Source organism: Myodes glareolus, chromosome 11 (genome assembly GCF_982192425.1).
Source record: "Myodes glareolus chromosome 11, mMyoGla1.1, whole genome shotgun sequence".
NCBI lineage: Eukaryota > Metazoa > Chordata > Mammalia > Rodentia > Cricetidae > Myodes > Myodes glareolus.
This window is the reverse complement of record NC_142036.1, coordinates 68,643,085-68,658,701: the sequence shown is the minus strand read 5'-3', so window position 1 is coordinate 68,658,701 and position 15,617 is coordinate 68,643,085. Positions and strand designations below refer to the sequence as shown.

The window sequence follows — 15,617 nt, the reverse complement described above, 5'->3', positions numbered from 1 at the left end:
CGATTCCAATAATGCCTATCAATTATATTATTAACCCCATTTTTACTGAAATAATAAAACCTTTTTGATATTATTCCATAGTTGCTTTCCAATTAATTTTACAGATAATATTTAGCTTGTAGTCCTTTGGGAAGTTTCTCAATGCTAATTTTATTTTAAAATTAAAATAAAAATAGATCTGAAATACAAGCTGGACCAAGTAGAGTCTTTAAGACCCACGTATTGAAAAACTACTGTGGTCAAGTCTAGAGACATGACGGGTTGTCCATCACACTAATAGTGTGATGTTTCAAAGGAAATGGACTTAAACAGAGTACTTCTTTTTCCTCTTTTGGGGGTTCAGAAAATGAAAGAGAGTCTAAAGAGTCCAACTAAGTATTTTACAATTATCTCAACCTGATCTTCATCAAACTTCTAAAAGGATGATTCAGCTATCTTGGCAGCAGAGTATCAGCAAGTGGCTGTGACAAGGAGACAGAGGAGCTGAGAGCGGCTCCGCTCAGCACTTTACACCAATGCTTGCTGCACTTTTCGTTTTTAGGGGTGAATACAGTCAGCTAAGTGGAAATTATTTTTAACCATTTTCCATCACTCTTTCTCAGGTAGAAATAATTTATAGAATGGATGGCTTAGAGTGAGGTCGTATCAGGATTTTTGATACAGTAGCATAATATTCCTAAGAGAGATTTTACTAGATTGAATGGCTAATTTGTTCAAAAAGTATAGTTTATGTTACAAAAACTCTGCTGCTATTATCTTGGGCTTTGAAAGACCTTGCTTCACTTTACACACACACACAAATGCTATACTTAAACAGATCCAGGGACATTAACTTTGTATTCTGAGAAAATAAAATGTTTAAAAATAACTTACAAAAGTACCACATAATATTTAAAATAAAAAGTCAGAACTAAACTTAGTTTGTAGAAAATGGATATAAATGACTTTTCTTCAACCAAGTTTAAAACACAGAATCAGAGTCATAAATAATTCTAGCTTGCCAGAGGCATGGCTATTTCTTTATACTGACTGTCGACTATCTAATTTAATTAGAGGTATTAAACTCCATGTTGAGGTCAACAAGCTTTACTTCCTCCAATATTACACTGCAACCGGTGCTCATTAATGTGTCTACTGAATGGATTAACACACCTGAAGATATATGGACAAAGGACGGGGGGACAACCTAATGAAATCCAATTGTTCATTTGTAATAGGACATGTTCTGGGCCTCAACTTATTACCACTAATGTGGAATTTATTAAATTCGGGAGAAAAAATACCAATACAGAAAGTGATTTTTTATTAAGAAGAACTGGTATAAGACAACTGGCTTCTATGATTAAGTTTAAACATTTAACCTGTTAAAAAGAAAGTGATATTATAATAAAACTAAAATATAAAGCTGCTATTGAGAAAAAATATTACTAGGATGCTTGAAGAGCATATTAACAGGAAGCATCATAAAGAATAAAGAAAAGGGAAAATCAGTATATGGAAAAAAACAGTACATTTTTGTTTTTGATGTCTATAAAAAGGATTAGAGTAGCAATACTGAATTATGAGATTATATTTGTATCTTCTGTTGGATTTTAAAACAGACAAACCCTTTAAAATTGCCTTAAATAAAAAGCTAATTTAGGCTGGTATTTCTTCAACAATACTTATTTTAACAGTAATGCACATGCCTATATTATAAAAGTTTAAAAATTATTACCATTACATTAAAAAAAATTAGAAGGTGCTGATAAGATGGTTCAGCAGGTAAGGCACCTGCTGCCAAGCCCGACAGCCTGAGTTCAACCTTGAGAATCCGTATGGTGGAAGGAAAAACCAACTTCCTCAAGTTGTTCTCCATACACGCATACAGGCAAGCGTGTGTTCATGTACACGTGTACACACACACACACACCCCAAACAAACAAACAAACAAACATACATACATACATACATAAACAACAGGCCAGAAAGGTAGCTCGGCAAGAAAAAAACTCCTGTTGCCAGGCTGATGAGTCAAGGTGCACCACTGGGACCCACATGATGGAAGCAGACAGCGGATTCTCAATGACCTCCATGTTTGTGTCATTACAAGTACACAAAATAAACTCTGAAATGCAATAAAAAAACCTCAAAGGCACAACATTAAATCTACCTGATGTTATCTACAGGTTCAACATATCTCTATCAAAATCCCAACAATTTAACAGAGGAACCAAAGTAACACTATACGTATGTATAAAAATGTCATAACTTCTCATTTTCTACTTGGTAATTAGAAAAGAAAGAATTCCAGTAGATTCTGGATAGAAATAGAAAACCCATTCTAAAGCTTTTATATAGAATTTTAAGAGCTGTTTAAAGCCAAAACAATCCTGAGAAAAAGCTGGAAGATTCATATTTCTTGAGTTCAAATTAGAATGTGACAGCCATCAATAGTATGGAAAATATAGACTAATGAGCTAGAATGCAGCAGTTTCTCTGTAAACAGTGATGAAAAAGATAGGCATTTACAGATACAGAGTATCTGTATCTTAGTATGAATAGAGAACTTAGATACTAAGAGGCAAAACTATAAAGCTCTCTGAGGAAAACTAAGAATCATCTCCATGGTAGTGGATTTGGCAATGATTTCTTGGATTGACATTAAAAACAAAAGCAACAAAGAAAAATCAAATTGGAGTCCATACATACTGACCAATCATAGGATAAGGGATTACTATCTAAAATATATAAAGAACACCTAAAATGACATAAGAAAAATATGAACAAATGAGTACAGGACTTGGATAGACATTTCTCCAAAGAAGATAAACAACTGTTCAGTACAGTAAGAGAAGATGCTCACTGTCGTCAGCTGTTACATCAATGTGAAGTAAAATTATGCAGAAATTCTCTGAGGAGTGGATATGGGGTGTAATGGGGAGAAAAGTGAAGGGAGCAGGAGGCGGGGAGGAATGTAAAATGAGAAAAGAGTTGTTTTTTTTTTAATATATCAATCAATTAAAGGAAAAGAAGAAAGAGGAAGGAAGACCATGAGGTTTGAGGCCAGTGTGTGTTGCACAGTGAGCTCAAGAAAAGCCGGGAACAGATAGATAAATTCTGCCACAAAATAAACAAACAAATTAACTACTTTGCACTTATTAGAATGTCTATAGTTTTTTCTAAAAAGATTCAAATTAACAAGTACTGGTGATGATGTGGAAAGGCTGGGACCATTGTGCATGTCTGACATGGATGTAAAGTGATACAGCTGATGTTGAACATCCTCAAAAAGTTCAACATAGAGTGCAAACATAACCCAACAATGTTATTCCTAGACATATAGCCAAACGAACAAAAGACCAGCATCTAAGCAGTATGATATGTTCATTGCAGTATGATTCACAATAGTCAAAAGGTGGACATAACCCAAATGTCTAAACACAGATAAACAAAATGCAGTACATACATACATACAATTAGATATCTGGCCATATTAAAGAATGAAATTCTGAGGTGCAACAACATACATGAAACCTTAAAAACATTCAGCTAACTAAGACAGTACAAAAGGACAAATATTGTATGCCTCTACTTATTATACTTCTAGAACGGGCAAATTATAGAGGCAGAAAGTAATGGGGCAAAGACAGGGTGTGAGAGGAAATGAGCTGAGAAATAGGCCTATCTGCTGAGTGGTTTGAATCACAGTGCTGACCAAAAGCAGAGAAAAGGAAGTACTATCACTTTCTGCGTTTTCAGCCTAAGACTGCAGCCTAGAAAATGATGACACCTGCATTTGAGGAGGGGTGAATCTTCCCTCCTCAGTAAAATGCCCTGAGAACGATCCCTCTGAATCTAGTCAAGCTGACAATCAAGATTAGGCACCGTAAATGTGCAGGCTAAGACACAGAAGAAGGGGTGTTTCTGGTAATGCCATTCACCAGAAAGTCCTGCATGTTTGGCTATCCAGAAACTTTCTGAACATTGTCCTTTGAGTTCATATGTGGAGACTCCATGGCACAGCCATGACTGAAGAACTGCAGAAATGTCATTGGATTAAGAATAAGAATAATGTACCAGGTGAAGTGGGGGAACTCAGTAAAGTCTGTCTGTGATTCTTGTTCTGTGTGAAGCATTCCTTTCCCATGGGTTTGGAGTGATAGCTCTTCCGAAATGGGGATCTTATGATTTACTTGCAGACAAATCATATCAAAATAATGATCTGTGGCTACTTCCAAGACAAAAGGTTAGAGAAAATTTTATTTTTTTCTTTCTGAGGCCTGTTTCTGATGTCTAAAGTACTCTAACATAAAAAGACATGCTTATTGTCTGACACTAATAATTCAGGAAATAACAAGGGTCTGAATTAAAAATGAACTAGAATTTATGGATAAAATTAAGACATACCCCCCATACTGTAATCAGGATTGTAGAGATAGTTTGTTTGTGTTTTAACGAATAAAGCTTGCCTGAAGATCAGAGTACAGAGCTAAGCCACTAGAGGCCAGGCAGTGGTAATACATACCTTTAATGCCAGAACTCAGGAGACAAAGGCAGATGAATCCCTGTTAGTTCAAGGCCACCCTGGGCTATACAAAATTCATCCAATCTATAAGAGAAATAGAGTTCATATAAAGGTGATCCCAGTACTTGGGATCTCAAGTCTTTAATCCTAGCACTAGGGAGGTGGAAACAGGAGTGATACGGTTGGACAGAGAGAGGAATATAAAGTGGGAGGAGATAGGAGCTTAGATGAAGTCTAAAACAGTCAGTCTGAGGTTGCAGTCAGAGGAAGCAGTCTGAGGACAGGATCACCCCTTCGGTCTGAGCGCTGGTAGAGGTAAAAGGTCTCTCTAGTGGCTGACCGCTCTGCTTCTCTGATCTTTCAGCTTTTACCTCCTAATATCTGACTGTGGGTTTTTTTTTTTGATTGATTTTTATTGAGCTCTACATTTTTCTCTGCTCCCCTCCAACCATTGCCCAAGGTCCCCATGCTCCCAATTTACTCAGGAGATGTTGTCTTTTTCTACTTTCTACTTTCCATGTAGATTAGATCTATGTAAGTCTCTCTTAGTGTCCTCATTGTTGTCTAAGTTCTCTGGGATTGTGGTTTGTAGGCTGACTTTCTTTGCTTTATGTTTAAAAACCACCTATGAGTGAGTCCATGTGATAATTGTCTTTCTCTGTCTGGGTTGCCTCACTCAAAATAATGTTTTCTAGCTCCATCCATTTTCCTATAAAATTCAAAATGTCATTATTTTTTTCTGCTGTGTAGTACTCCATTCTGACTCTGGGTTTTTATTAAGATCAATTCGCATTACACAGGATGGTACTGTCAAGAAAATAGATGTGTAGACCGAGGTAACAGAATAGAAAATGAGTAAACAAGTATAAAAGTCTCAATATGGATACCAATAATACATGTGAGGAGGATAATCTCTTCAATAAATGGAATGAAAAACCTAGATTTCCACATACAAACTAATGAAATGAGATTTGTATTTTCCACCATTCACAAAAATAAACTCAAAGTAGATAAAAGACCTAAATCTAAGTCCTGAAATGACATATGGGGACAGATACTTGACACTGGTTTTAGCAATTGTTTTGTTTTGTTTTTGGTTTGTCACATCAAATACATGTACCACAAAACCAAAATGATCAAAGTCAAAAGGAAAGAAAGGCAACCTACCAACTGGATAAAACCAAACAATCTGCAAACCACATATCTGATAAAGGGTTACTATCCAAATTTATAAAGAACATTTACAACTCAACAGGCAGAAAAATAATCAGACAGTAAAAAATGGGCAAAAGACCAGAACACATATTTCTCCAAAGAGAAGTTAAACCAAAGAGGTGTATGGAAAGGTAGGTGGTCAGGGTCAGGAAGTTATTTCCTGTGAATGTGAAATTAAAATAATGACAAGCTTTGATGGGCGGCTATTATAAACAGAGGAAAGCACTGCGGTGCAGGGTGTAGGAATGGAGCAATCACGGAACACAGTATAGACTACTAAGAAGAGAACTGCATGTGAACTACCGATCTCCCTGAGGACATGCACAAAGAGGTGAGGCCACCACCTGCTCCAGCTTCCTTTCTGTCAGTGTGAGAAAACCCTCGGACCCAAAGCAACTTAACAGAGGAAAGGATTTATTGTAGCTTACAGCTTATAAAGTTTCCTCATATTCCCAAAGGAAACAGGGCAGGAATTCAAACATGAACTATTTACAGACAAGAAAATACAGCAAAAATTATAGGAAATACTCCCCGTCAGCTCCGGTCCAGTCTTAGCTAGTTTTTGTATTCAGTCCAGAACAATCTGCCAAGAATATAGAGTGGGTAGGCCCTCCTATATCAATAATAATAATAACCACGTCTCCCAAAGACATGTTTCACAGGTTAATGTGATCTAGGCAATTCTTCAACAGAAGCTTTCTTCTCAATGATTGTAGGCTGTATTAAGTTGACAAAGTGAACTAGGCTATGATCTCATAAAGGTATCCACACTCCCAGGTTTCTTGCAGAATATTCATAAAAACTAGGAAATGGAACATCTTATAGATCTGTAATAGCTGGCTTTATCGATCAGTCTGACACAACCTAGAATTACCTCAGAAGAGAGTCTCAATGAAGGACTGGGTTGACCTGTGGGTATGCCTGTGGGGAATTGTCTTAAGTAAACTCATGAGGAAAGGACCAGCCCACTGTGGGATGCACCAGTCCATAGACAGGGGTTCCTGAACTATTAAGACTGGAAAAATTAAGTTAAGTAGAAGCAAGCATGTGGGTGCACATGTGTGCATCATTGCTCTCTGCTCTTGACTGTGGATGATGTGACCGGCTGTCTGAAGTTCCTGCCTTGACTTCTTCACAATGATGGACTGTAACTTGGAATTATGAACTAAAATAGACCGTTTCTTCCCTAATTTTTATCACAACAACAGAAATGAAAGCAGGACAGGATCCACTCATGAGTAATGGATAAAGAAAATGTGATTGTGTGGGTTGAACTGCTGATTAGCTTTAAAAAAGAAGATTCTGCCATTTACTACAACACAGAAAAACCTGAGATTATGCTAAGAGAAATAAGTCAAACAAAGAAAAATTTGACCTTGTTTATGTACAGAATTTAAAAAAATCAAATATACAAACATATAATAATAAGCCAGATTTGTTTTGGTATATACTTATAATCCCAATACTCAAGATACTGGGCAAAAAGATCATGAGTTCAGGGACAGTTTGAACTACACAGCAAAACTGTGTCCACAAACAAACAGAAAAACAAAGGACACATACCAAATGAATACAAAATCAAAACCAAACCAAAACCAGCAATTCAGTTAGGGAGGGAATGGGGAGATAAAGGCTGAAGAATACAAAGTAGCAGGTGTATAGGTTAACACATCTAGGGATCTAGTGAACAAGAGGATTGGTTCAACAATGAGACTTTTGTCTTCAAAGACATTTTAGCTGTATTACCACAGAAAAGTAGCTACTTAATAGATGATGGAAAAGTTTATTTGCCTCATCACAGAAATAATTTATCACTTATATGTATTTTCTAACCAAAATGCTGTAAACTACAAATATACAAAATAAAATTTATTAAAAACAGCAAAGTAAGCTAAAGAGATTGTGGCTAAGAGCACTTACTGCTCTTCCAGAGGACCTGAGTTCAGTTCTCAGCAGCCACACTGGGTGGCTCACAAGTGTCCTTAACTCCAGTTCCAGGGAGATCTGAGAGCCTCTCCTGGCCTCTTCTATACTTGTGCACAAGTGCACACTAACAGAAACAATAGACAAAAGTGATTAAAAGTCATTGGTTAAAGAAACAAGCTCTCCATCCTTTAGCAGGGCTCTATCAATTGGATGTTAGTATTTTATGTGTTAATTTTCTTAACTAATAAGATTTAACTTCAAAGTACTTTACCTTAGCACTTACTTTTTTGGTCAGAGAGTCATCAGAATCAGAAGGCATTCTTGTTGATACATGAAATATCACTTCTACTGTAGAGGTAGCAAAGTATGGTGTGGTCAGTCCAGTGCTTTTGTTCTTTTGTAGTCCTCCCATGAAACCACAGTGATTGGTAAGATTTACCTAGGAACAATGAAGAATTACATAAGCATCATCAACAACAAAATCACAGAAACACTGTGGAAAAAGAAAAAAAAAACAATCTACAAAGATGTTAGGAATAAAGTCTTTTCATTCTGCTAAACTCATAGATCAGTGTCTGCTCAGCCATCATCAGAGAAGCTTCTTCCTGTAGCGGATGGGAACAAATACGGAGACCCACAGCTGGACAGTATGTAGAGAATGAGACCTGGGAGCACTCAGCCCTAAACACACAATATCCATCAAATCCCTTCCCTCGGGGCTCAGGGAATCCCACAGAAGAGGGCGTAGAAAGTGTAAGAGCCAGAGGAGATGGAGGACATCAGGAGAACAAGGCCTCTAAATCAGCAAGACTGACCCACGTGTGAACTCAGAGACTGAAGCAGCATGCACAAGGCCTGCACGTGGAGTCCTCGAGCTGAAAGGAGTGGGTACGTGGCCCCATCCCTAACTCAGAATCCATGTCCAACTGATAAACACTTGCAAATGAAAAGCCAATTTTCTCCAAGAAAAGTCTCACTGGGGAAACCAATTGTTGTTAAGGTATGTTGCATGGGCAGCAGTAAATGGACAGGGGAAAATAAACTCAATGGTATCTTTGGAAATTCCTTGTCTCAGGAATATGTCAGAACTTTTTTAATGTTTTAAAATATTTTCATCTTATTATTCTTTTACCCAACAGGTCCTTTGCATATTATATAACAGCTTCCAGTTTAGTGGATTTTTTTTATTTTCTTTTGTTTTGTTTTATGGGATTCTTAAATGTGTGAATGAGTGGGTCGTTGTTTCTTGTGCCTTCTTTTAGGCTATTTACCTTCTGGTTTGTTTTGTCTTATTCTGATGTGTTAGTTTTTGTTTTATCTTCTATTAAATTTTATTATTATCCCCTAGAAACCTGTTTTTTAATGAGGTAGAAAAGGGGTGGATCTGGATAGGAGGGGAGGTGGGAGGAACTAGGAGTAGAGGGAGGGATATAGTATCAGGATATAGTATGTGAGAAACATAATCAGGATATAGTATGTGAGAAAAAAATCCATTTTCAATAAAAGGGGAAAAAGGAAGAAGGTCTTTTATATGCTACTGGCCAATATTAAATCTAACATTACAGCTAGCTCTCTGTCTCTGTGGGGTCCACATCTACAGACTAAACCAACTACGGATTGAAGGTATTCAGAGAAAAAAGAGCTTGTACTAAACAGGTACAAACTTACATAGTACGGCAACTAGTTTGACACAGGGTCTCACATAGCCCAGGCTGGCTGGCCTTTAACTCCTAATTTCCTGTCTATACCTCCCAAACGATGGGCTCAAAGGCATGTGCTACCACACATGGCCTGATGTAACAACTATTTACACAACGTTACATTTTATTGGGTATTATGAGTAATCCATATATCATTCAGGAAAATGTGCATTATGCTGTCATTTTTATATTAAGGATGTGACTATTGTGGATTTTTGGTATCTGAAGGGGGTTCTCAGACCAATCCCCACATATACCATGAGGCAACTTTATTAGAGGTGATTTTTCACACCAGTAATTTTTTTTTTTAAAAAAAAGTATTTAAGGAACTCTAACTAGTAGAAGTTAATTAAGAAAGAAAGCAGCTGTTGTTTACTATTAACTTACATTAGCCAACTAGGTTTTAAGAGTAAACTAGAAATGCTTTGCAGGGTCACTAAGATCAGAGTAAAAATCAAATCTGAGATGATTTGGAAGAATATTAAAACAATGTCAACTTCAAAAATGATCAATTAGATGTCTCATATTTACTCATAAAACTGTCTTCCTAATACCCATTACAGACTAGAATAAAAAAATTTGAAAAATAAAAATCACAAAATTTAACTGCACTTCGATTATATTTAAAAACCTATCAATTGATCTGTATGAAGATTTGGAAACATTTTAGGTCATGATACAATATATAATATGTGTCAGTATCAGGGCTGTAGCACTGGATGGTTCCCTTGACCTATCTAATGCATAGAAGGTAAGAAATTGTTCTGGTAAGAGACAAAATCATTGGCTTTCTTGGCCTTCTCTGATGCCATCTGAGAGTACCTCAGTGTGGAGAGCTTCTCATTACTGCCTTGTGAAGATGGAAGTCTAGGTTTCCTATCTGATCTTCGGTGTATATGTGCAGTTTCTCCAGGGGCTCCTTTCCTGGTCATCTGGCTTTTATAGGTGTCTATATGGTTTAGGTTACTGGCTCTTCAGCTGAGGCACACTGCATCCCCAATCGAAGCAGAGTGCAATGAACGCTCTGCTCAGCTTGCTTTCCCCTTTTATTCCATCTGGGACCCCAACCCATGGAATGATATCACCAAAATTTAGAGTGGAGTTTCCCTCCTCCATTAATCTAGATTAAAAGGCTCCTCATGTCCAGAATTTGTTTCCACGGTGATTCTAAATCTCATCAGGTTGACAATTAAAATTAAGCACCACAACATTCATTCCTTTTTCTGGCTAATACTCGCTAGTTGCAATACACTACATCTGTTTGCCCATTCACTCACTAATGGACATAGAAATGGGTTGTTTTGCCATTTTGCATTATGCAGTAATGACCACAGATTTTTAAGTTTTGTATAAGTTCTAACTTTTACTTTTCCTGGGTATGCATACAGCAGAACTATTTTGTTACAAGGTATCCTGGCTAGTTTTATGTCAACCTGACACAACCTGGAGTTATCTGAAAGGAGGGAACCTTAAATGAGAAAATGCCTTCATAAGATCTGGCTGTAGGGCATTTTCTTAATTAATGATTGATCAGGGAGGGCCCAGCCCATTGTAGGTGGTGGCATCCTTGGGCTGGTGGTTCTAGGTTCTATGTGAAAGCAGGCAGAGCAAGTTATGAGGAACAAGCCAGGAAGCAGCAGTCCTCTTCATGGCCTCTACATCAACTCTTGCCTCAAGGTTCCTGCTCTGTTTGAGTTCCTGTTCTGACCTCCTTCAGTGACGAACAGTGATGTGGAAGTGTAAGTCAGGCAAATCCAAGTTGCTTTGGTCATAGTGTTTCATCACAGCTATAGTAACCCTAACTTGGACATATGGCGCCTTTATGCTTAACTACCCAATCAACTACGTTACAGATGTTATGTCTCCTCCAGCAGAATATGAGAATTCAGACTGCTCTAAATCTGAGCCAAAGGTATTACTTGACTTTTTAAATCTAACCATGCTTCTGGGTGTGAAGAGATACTCATTGTGGTTTCCTCCTTTTCTTCCCTGATGGCTCATGATATCAAGAGTCTTTTCATGTATTTACTAAATATTTACCTATCTTTGGAATATATCTATCATGGTCCTGTGGCCATTTTTTTTTAATTGGAGGATTTCATACATGAGTACATTTGCATTATTTTCACCCCTTTCCTCCAAAACTCCTCTATGTCCCCTCAATAATCTCTTCTTGAATTCATGAGTGCTTTTTCTTTATTTTTGTTATTCTGAGTCCAATCAGTGTCTCCCATGTTTGAATGTTTAGACAGGTATGACCACTTAGGATTGTGGTCCTATACCTGAAAACAAACAACAAAAGCAAAAACCTGTTATTTTTCCTCCCTCAGCAGTCACTGACTGCCTGTTGTTATTTATCTGGGGGAAATTTTGTGAAATCTTCTTTCATCTATGTTGGCATGTCCCCTGGTAAAGATTTTGGGCATTTACTTTTTTTTAACTGAATCACATGCTACTTTTTTTTAACTTGTATGAGTTCTTCAAATATTCTATGTACAAATGTCTTCTCAAATACAGAATTTGCAATTACATCCTCCAATCTGTGGAGTTTTTCACTTTGTGGGGTCCTTTGAAGTACAAAAACTGTAATTTTGATGAGTGTTCTTTTCCTCCTTGCTCATGCTTTTAGTTTTAGATCTAAGAAATCTTTATCAAATCCAAGGTCATAAATACTTGCACCCATATTATCTTCTAAGTGTTTTATAACTTTAGGTCTTTGACCCATTGTGAGTTAATTCTTATATATAGTATTGTTTGACTTCACTTAAAAATTACTTTATTTTTAGTTATGTGTGTATGCCGATGTTGTTAGTGTTTGTGTACACGTGTGTGTGGGGGAGTATGTGCAATGATGGCCAGGCCCTGTAGAGGCTAGTGGAGGGTTGTTGGATACTGTGGAACTTGAGCTACAGGTACTTGTGAGACTTCCCAACATGGGTGCTGGGAATCACTCTCTTAACTGCTGAGTCATCTCTCCAGGCTCCTGACTTTTTACGTATGTGTGTGTGTGTGGGGGGGGGGGCGGGTTATGGCTATCTGGTTATGTCAGCAACATTTGTTGAAAAGATTATTCATTCTCCACTGGACAGTCTAGGTAAAAAAATCATTGACTATAAACATGTGTACTCTATGTTCTATTCCACTGATCTGTATATTTATCCTTTTGCTAATACCATACTATCTTGATTAATATTGCTTAGTAGCAAATTTGAAATCAGAAGGTATATATAGCCCTCCCAATTTGCTCTTCTTCTCATGTATCCCTCTCTTAGTAATGATTCTATAGTTCTTCAATACAAAAAAATCCATTTGTTATGTTTTTAAGGCATATTTACATATATCATCTTAACTGAATTTTTTGTCATCTCTGCTGGGTAACAAAGTACATTGTAAGTATAGAGGCTTAGAGAGCTTACATAATCCACATAAGGTAAACTAGCTGGTAACTCATGTAATAAATATAGAGTAGGATAAGAAAAGCTGATATATTAAGACACTGTGGAAAGTACTGGTATTAAAAGCAGAATTCAGTAAGACAGAGTGCCAGCCCTCGACAAGTTTGTTGCCTAGTTCAATGGTCTTCAACAACTTTACCAGATACCCTCAATAAAAATTTTGTGAAATAACTGTCAACTATAAGAAAAAAAAATATTGTAAATTTAAACAGTTACCAAGGTTATTATTTCTATGATACTGCTTTAAATATACATCCATCAAAACCAAAGTCATTTGTTGAACCTGGAGTTTGTGGATTTGGCTAGCTAGTGAGCAATCAGGATCTGTTTGTCTCTATTCTCCCAGTGCTGTGTTACAGACTCCTCCGCTGTGCCTACCTTTTATATGGGTGCTAGGGATCCAAACTCAGGTCCTCATGCTTGCTAGGTAAGCTCGCGAGCAACTGATGCATCTTCCCAGTCCCTCTTGTAATTATTTCTTAAACAGTATAGCAGAGCAATGGAATATACAGAATTTAGACTACTTTGGATAAGTAACTTAGGTATGCTTTAAAGTATACAGGGGGCTACACATTAGTTTTAGGCAAGTATTCCACTGTTTTGTATGAGGGACTGGAACATCCTTGGATTCTGGTATCTGAAGGTTGACTGAGGGCTAAATATAAAATGATGGTGGGTATAACCTAAAAACAATACCTCCCATCCAAGACCAGCTACAAAATCTTCATATGCTTGGCTTCCTCCTACATTGGTGAGAATGGAGTATTTATCTTCTTGTCCTTCAGCAACGTAAAATACTGCAATCTTGTGTGTCTCTCGGCTACAAAAACAAAAGGTTATATAGTCATTTATCTGCATGAAAAAGACTTAGACACTATAGTCTACAGAAGAAGATAACTAATTGCAATTTAAATAAAGGAATCAAAAAAGTAACAAAATTGCCACTGGACCAGAAGAAAGGCATGGTTACTTCTGACTGGAAAAACTAAAAGTTCATGAGTGAGATAGGCCTGTAATTCTCTTTCTTGGTTGTGTCTTTGTGTGGTTTTGGTATCAGGGTAACTGTAGCTTCATAAAAAGAGTTTGGCAATGACTCTTCTGTTTCTATATTGTGAAATACCCTAAGGAGTATAGGTATCAGCTCTTCTTGGAAGTTCTGGTAGAATTCTGCATTGAAACCATCTGGCCCTGGGCTTTTTTTGGTCGGGAAGTTTTTGATAACAGCTTCTAATTCTTCGTGACGAACAGGTCTATTTAGATTGTTCACCTGGTCTTGATTTAACTTTGGTAAATGGTATTTATCTAAAAACCAATCCATTTCTTGTACATTTTCCAACTTTGTGGCATATAAACTTTCGTAGTAAGATCTAATGATTCTCTGAATTTCCTCTGTGTCTGTTGTTATGTCCCCCTTTTCAATTCTGATCTTATTAATTTGAGTGCTCTCTCTCTGCCGTTTGATTAGTTTGGCTAGGGGTTTGTCAATCTTGTTGATTTTCTCCAAGAACCAACTTTTTGTTTCGTTGATTCTTTGGATTGTTTTCTGTGTTTCTATTTTGTTGATTTCAGCCCTCAGTTTGATTATTTCCAGTCTTCTACTTCTTTTTTTTCTAGAGCTTTCAGGTGTGCTGCTAAGTCTCCAATGTGTGCTTTCTCCGTTTTCTTTAATTGGGAACTTAGTGCTATGAACTTTCTTCTTAGCACTGCTTTCATAGTGTCCCATAGGTTTGAGTATGTTGTGTCTTTATTTTCATTATATTCAAGGAAGACTTTAATTTCTTTCTTTATTTCTTCCTTGACCCAGGGATGATTCAGTAGTTGACTGTTCAAATTCCACGCGTTTGTAGGCTTTCTGGTGTTCGAATTGTTATTGAATTCTAACTTTATTCCATGGTGATCCGACAAGACACAGGTGGTTACTAATATTTTTTTTTGTATCTGTGGAAGTTTGCTTTGTTACCAAGAATGTGGTCAATTTTCGAGAAGGTTCCATGAGCTGCAGAGAAGAAGGTATATTCTTTCCTATTTGGGTGGAATGTTCTATAGATATCTGTTAAGTCCATTTGATTCATTACCTCTAGTAATTCTCTTATTTCTCTGTTGAGTTTCTGTCTGATTGACCTGTTCATTGGTGAGAGTGGTGTGTTGAAGTCTCCTACTATTAGTGTGTGTGGTTTGATGACTGCCTTGAGTTCTAAAAGTTTTTCTTTTACATAAGTGGGTGCTTTTATATTAGGGGCATAGATATTCAGGATTGAGACTTCCTCCTGATGAATTGTTCCTGTTATGAGTATGAAATGTCCATCTTCATCTCTTCAAATCAAAACAACTATGAGATACCATTTTACACTGATCAGATTAGCTAAAGTCAAAAACACCAATGATAGCCTATGCTGGAGAGGATGTGGAGAGAGGGGAACTCTCATCCATTGTTGGTGGGAATGCATACTTGTGCAGCCACTGTGGAAATCAGTGTGACAGTTTCTCAGGAAACTGGGAGTCAACCTCCCTCAAGACCCAGCAATTCCACTCTTGGGAATATACCCAAGAGATGCCCTATCATATCACAAAAGCATTTGTTCAACTATGTTCATAGCAGCACTATTTGTAATAGCCAGAACCTGGAAACAACCTAGGTGCCCCTCAATAGAAGAATGGTTAAAAAAGGTGTGGAACAAATATACATTAGAGTTTTACACAGCGGTAAAAAACAATGACATCTTGAATTTTGCATGCAAATGGATGGACATAGAAAACGCTTTACTGAGTGAGGTAACTCAGACCCAAAAAGAGGAATATGGTATGTATTCACTC

General features: G+C 37.1%; 1 protein-coding gene across 7 annotated transcripts in view; it reads right to left on the bottom strand.

Moving 5' to 3' along the window:
* Ralgapa1 (Ral GTPase activating protein catalytic subunit alpha 1) overlaps positions 1-15,617 on the bottom strand; it is a 217,023-nt gene that overhangs the window by 41,351 nt on the left and 160,055 nt on the right. For 4 of the 7 annotated variants that reach the window (XM_085697619.2, XM_085697622.2, XM_085697623.2 and 1 more), the window contains 2 exons: positions 13,500-13,623; positions 7,932-8,087 (listed from right to left, as the gene is read on the bottom strand). In XM_085697619.2, coding sequence (XP_085553745.1) covers positions 7,932-8,087; positions 13,500-13,623 — 280 coding nt within the window. Of the gene's footprint in view, positions 1-7,919; positions 8,088-13,499; positions 13,624-15,617 lie in introns of all 7 variants that reach the window. The other 3 variants (XM_085697620.2, XM_085697618.2, XM_087911799.1) reach the window with 1 other exon arrangement.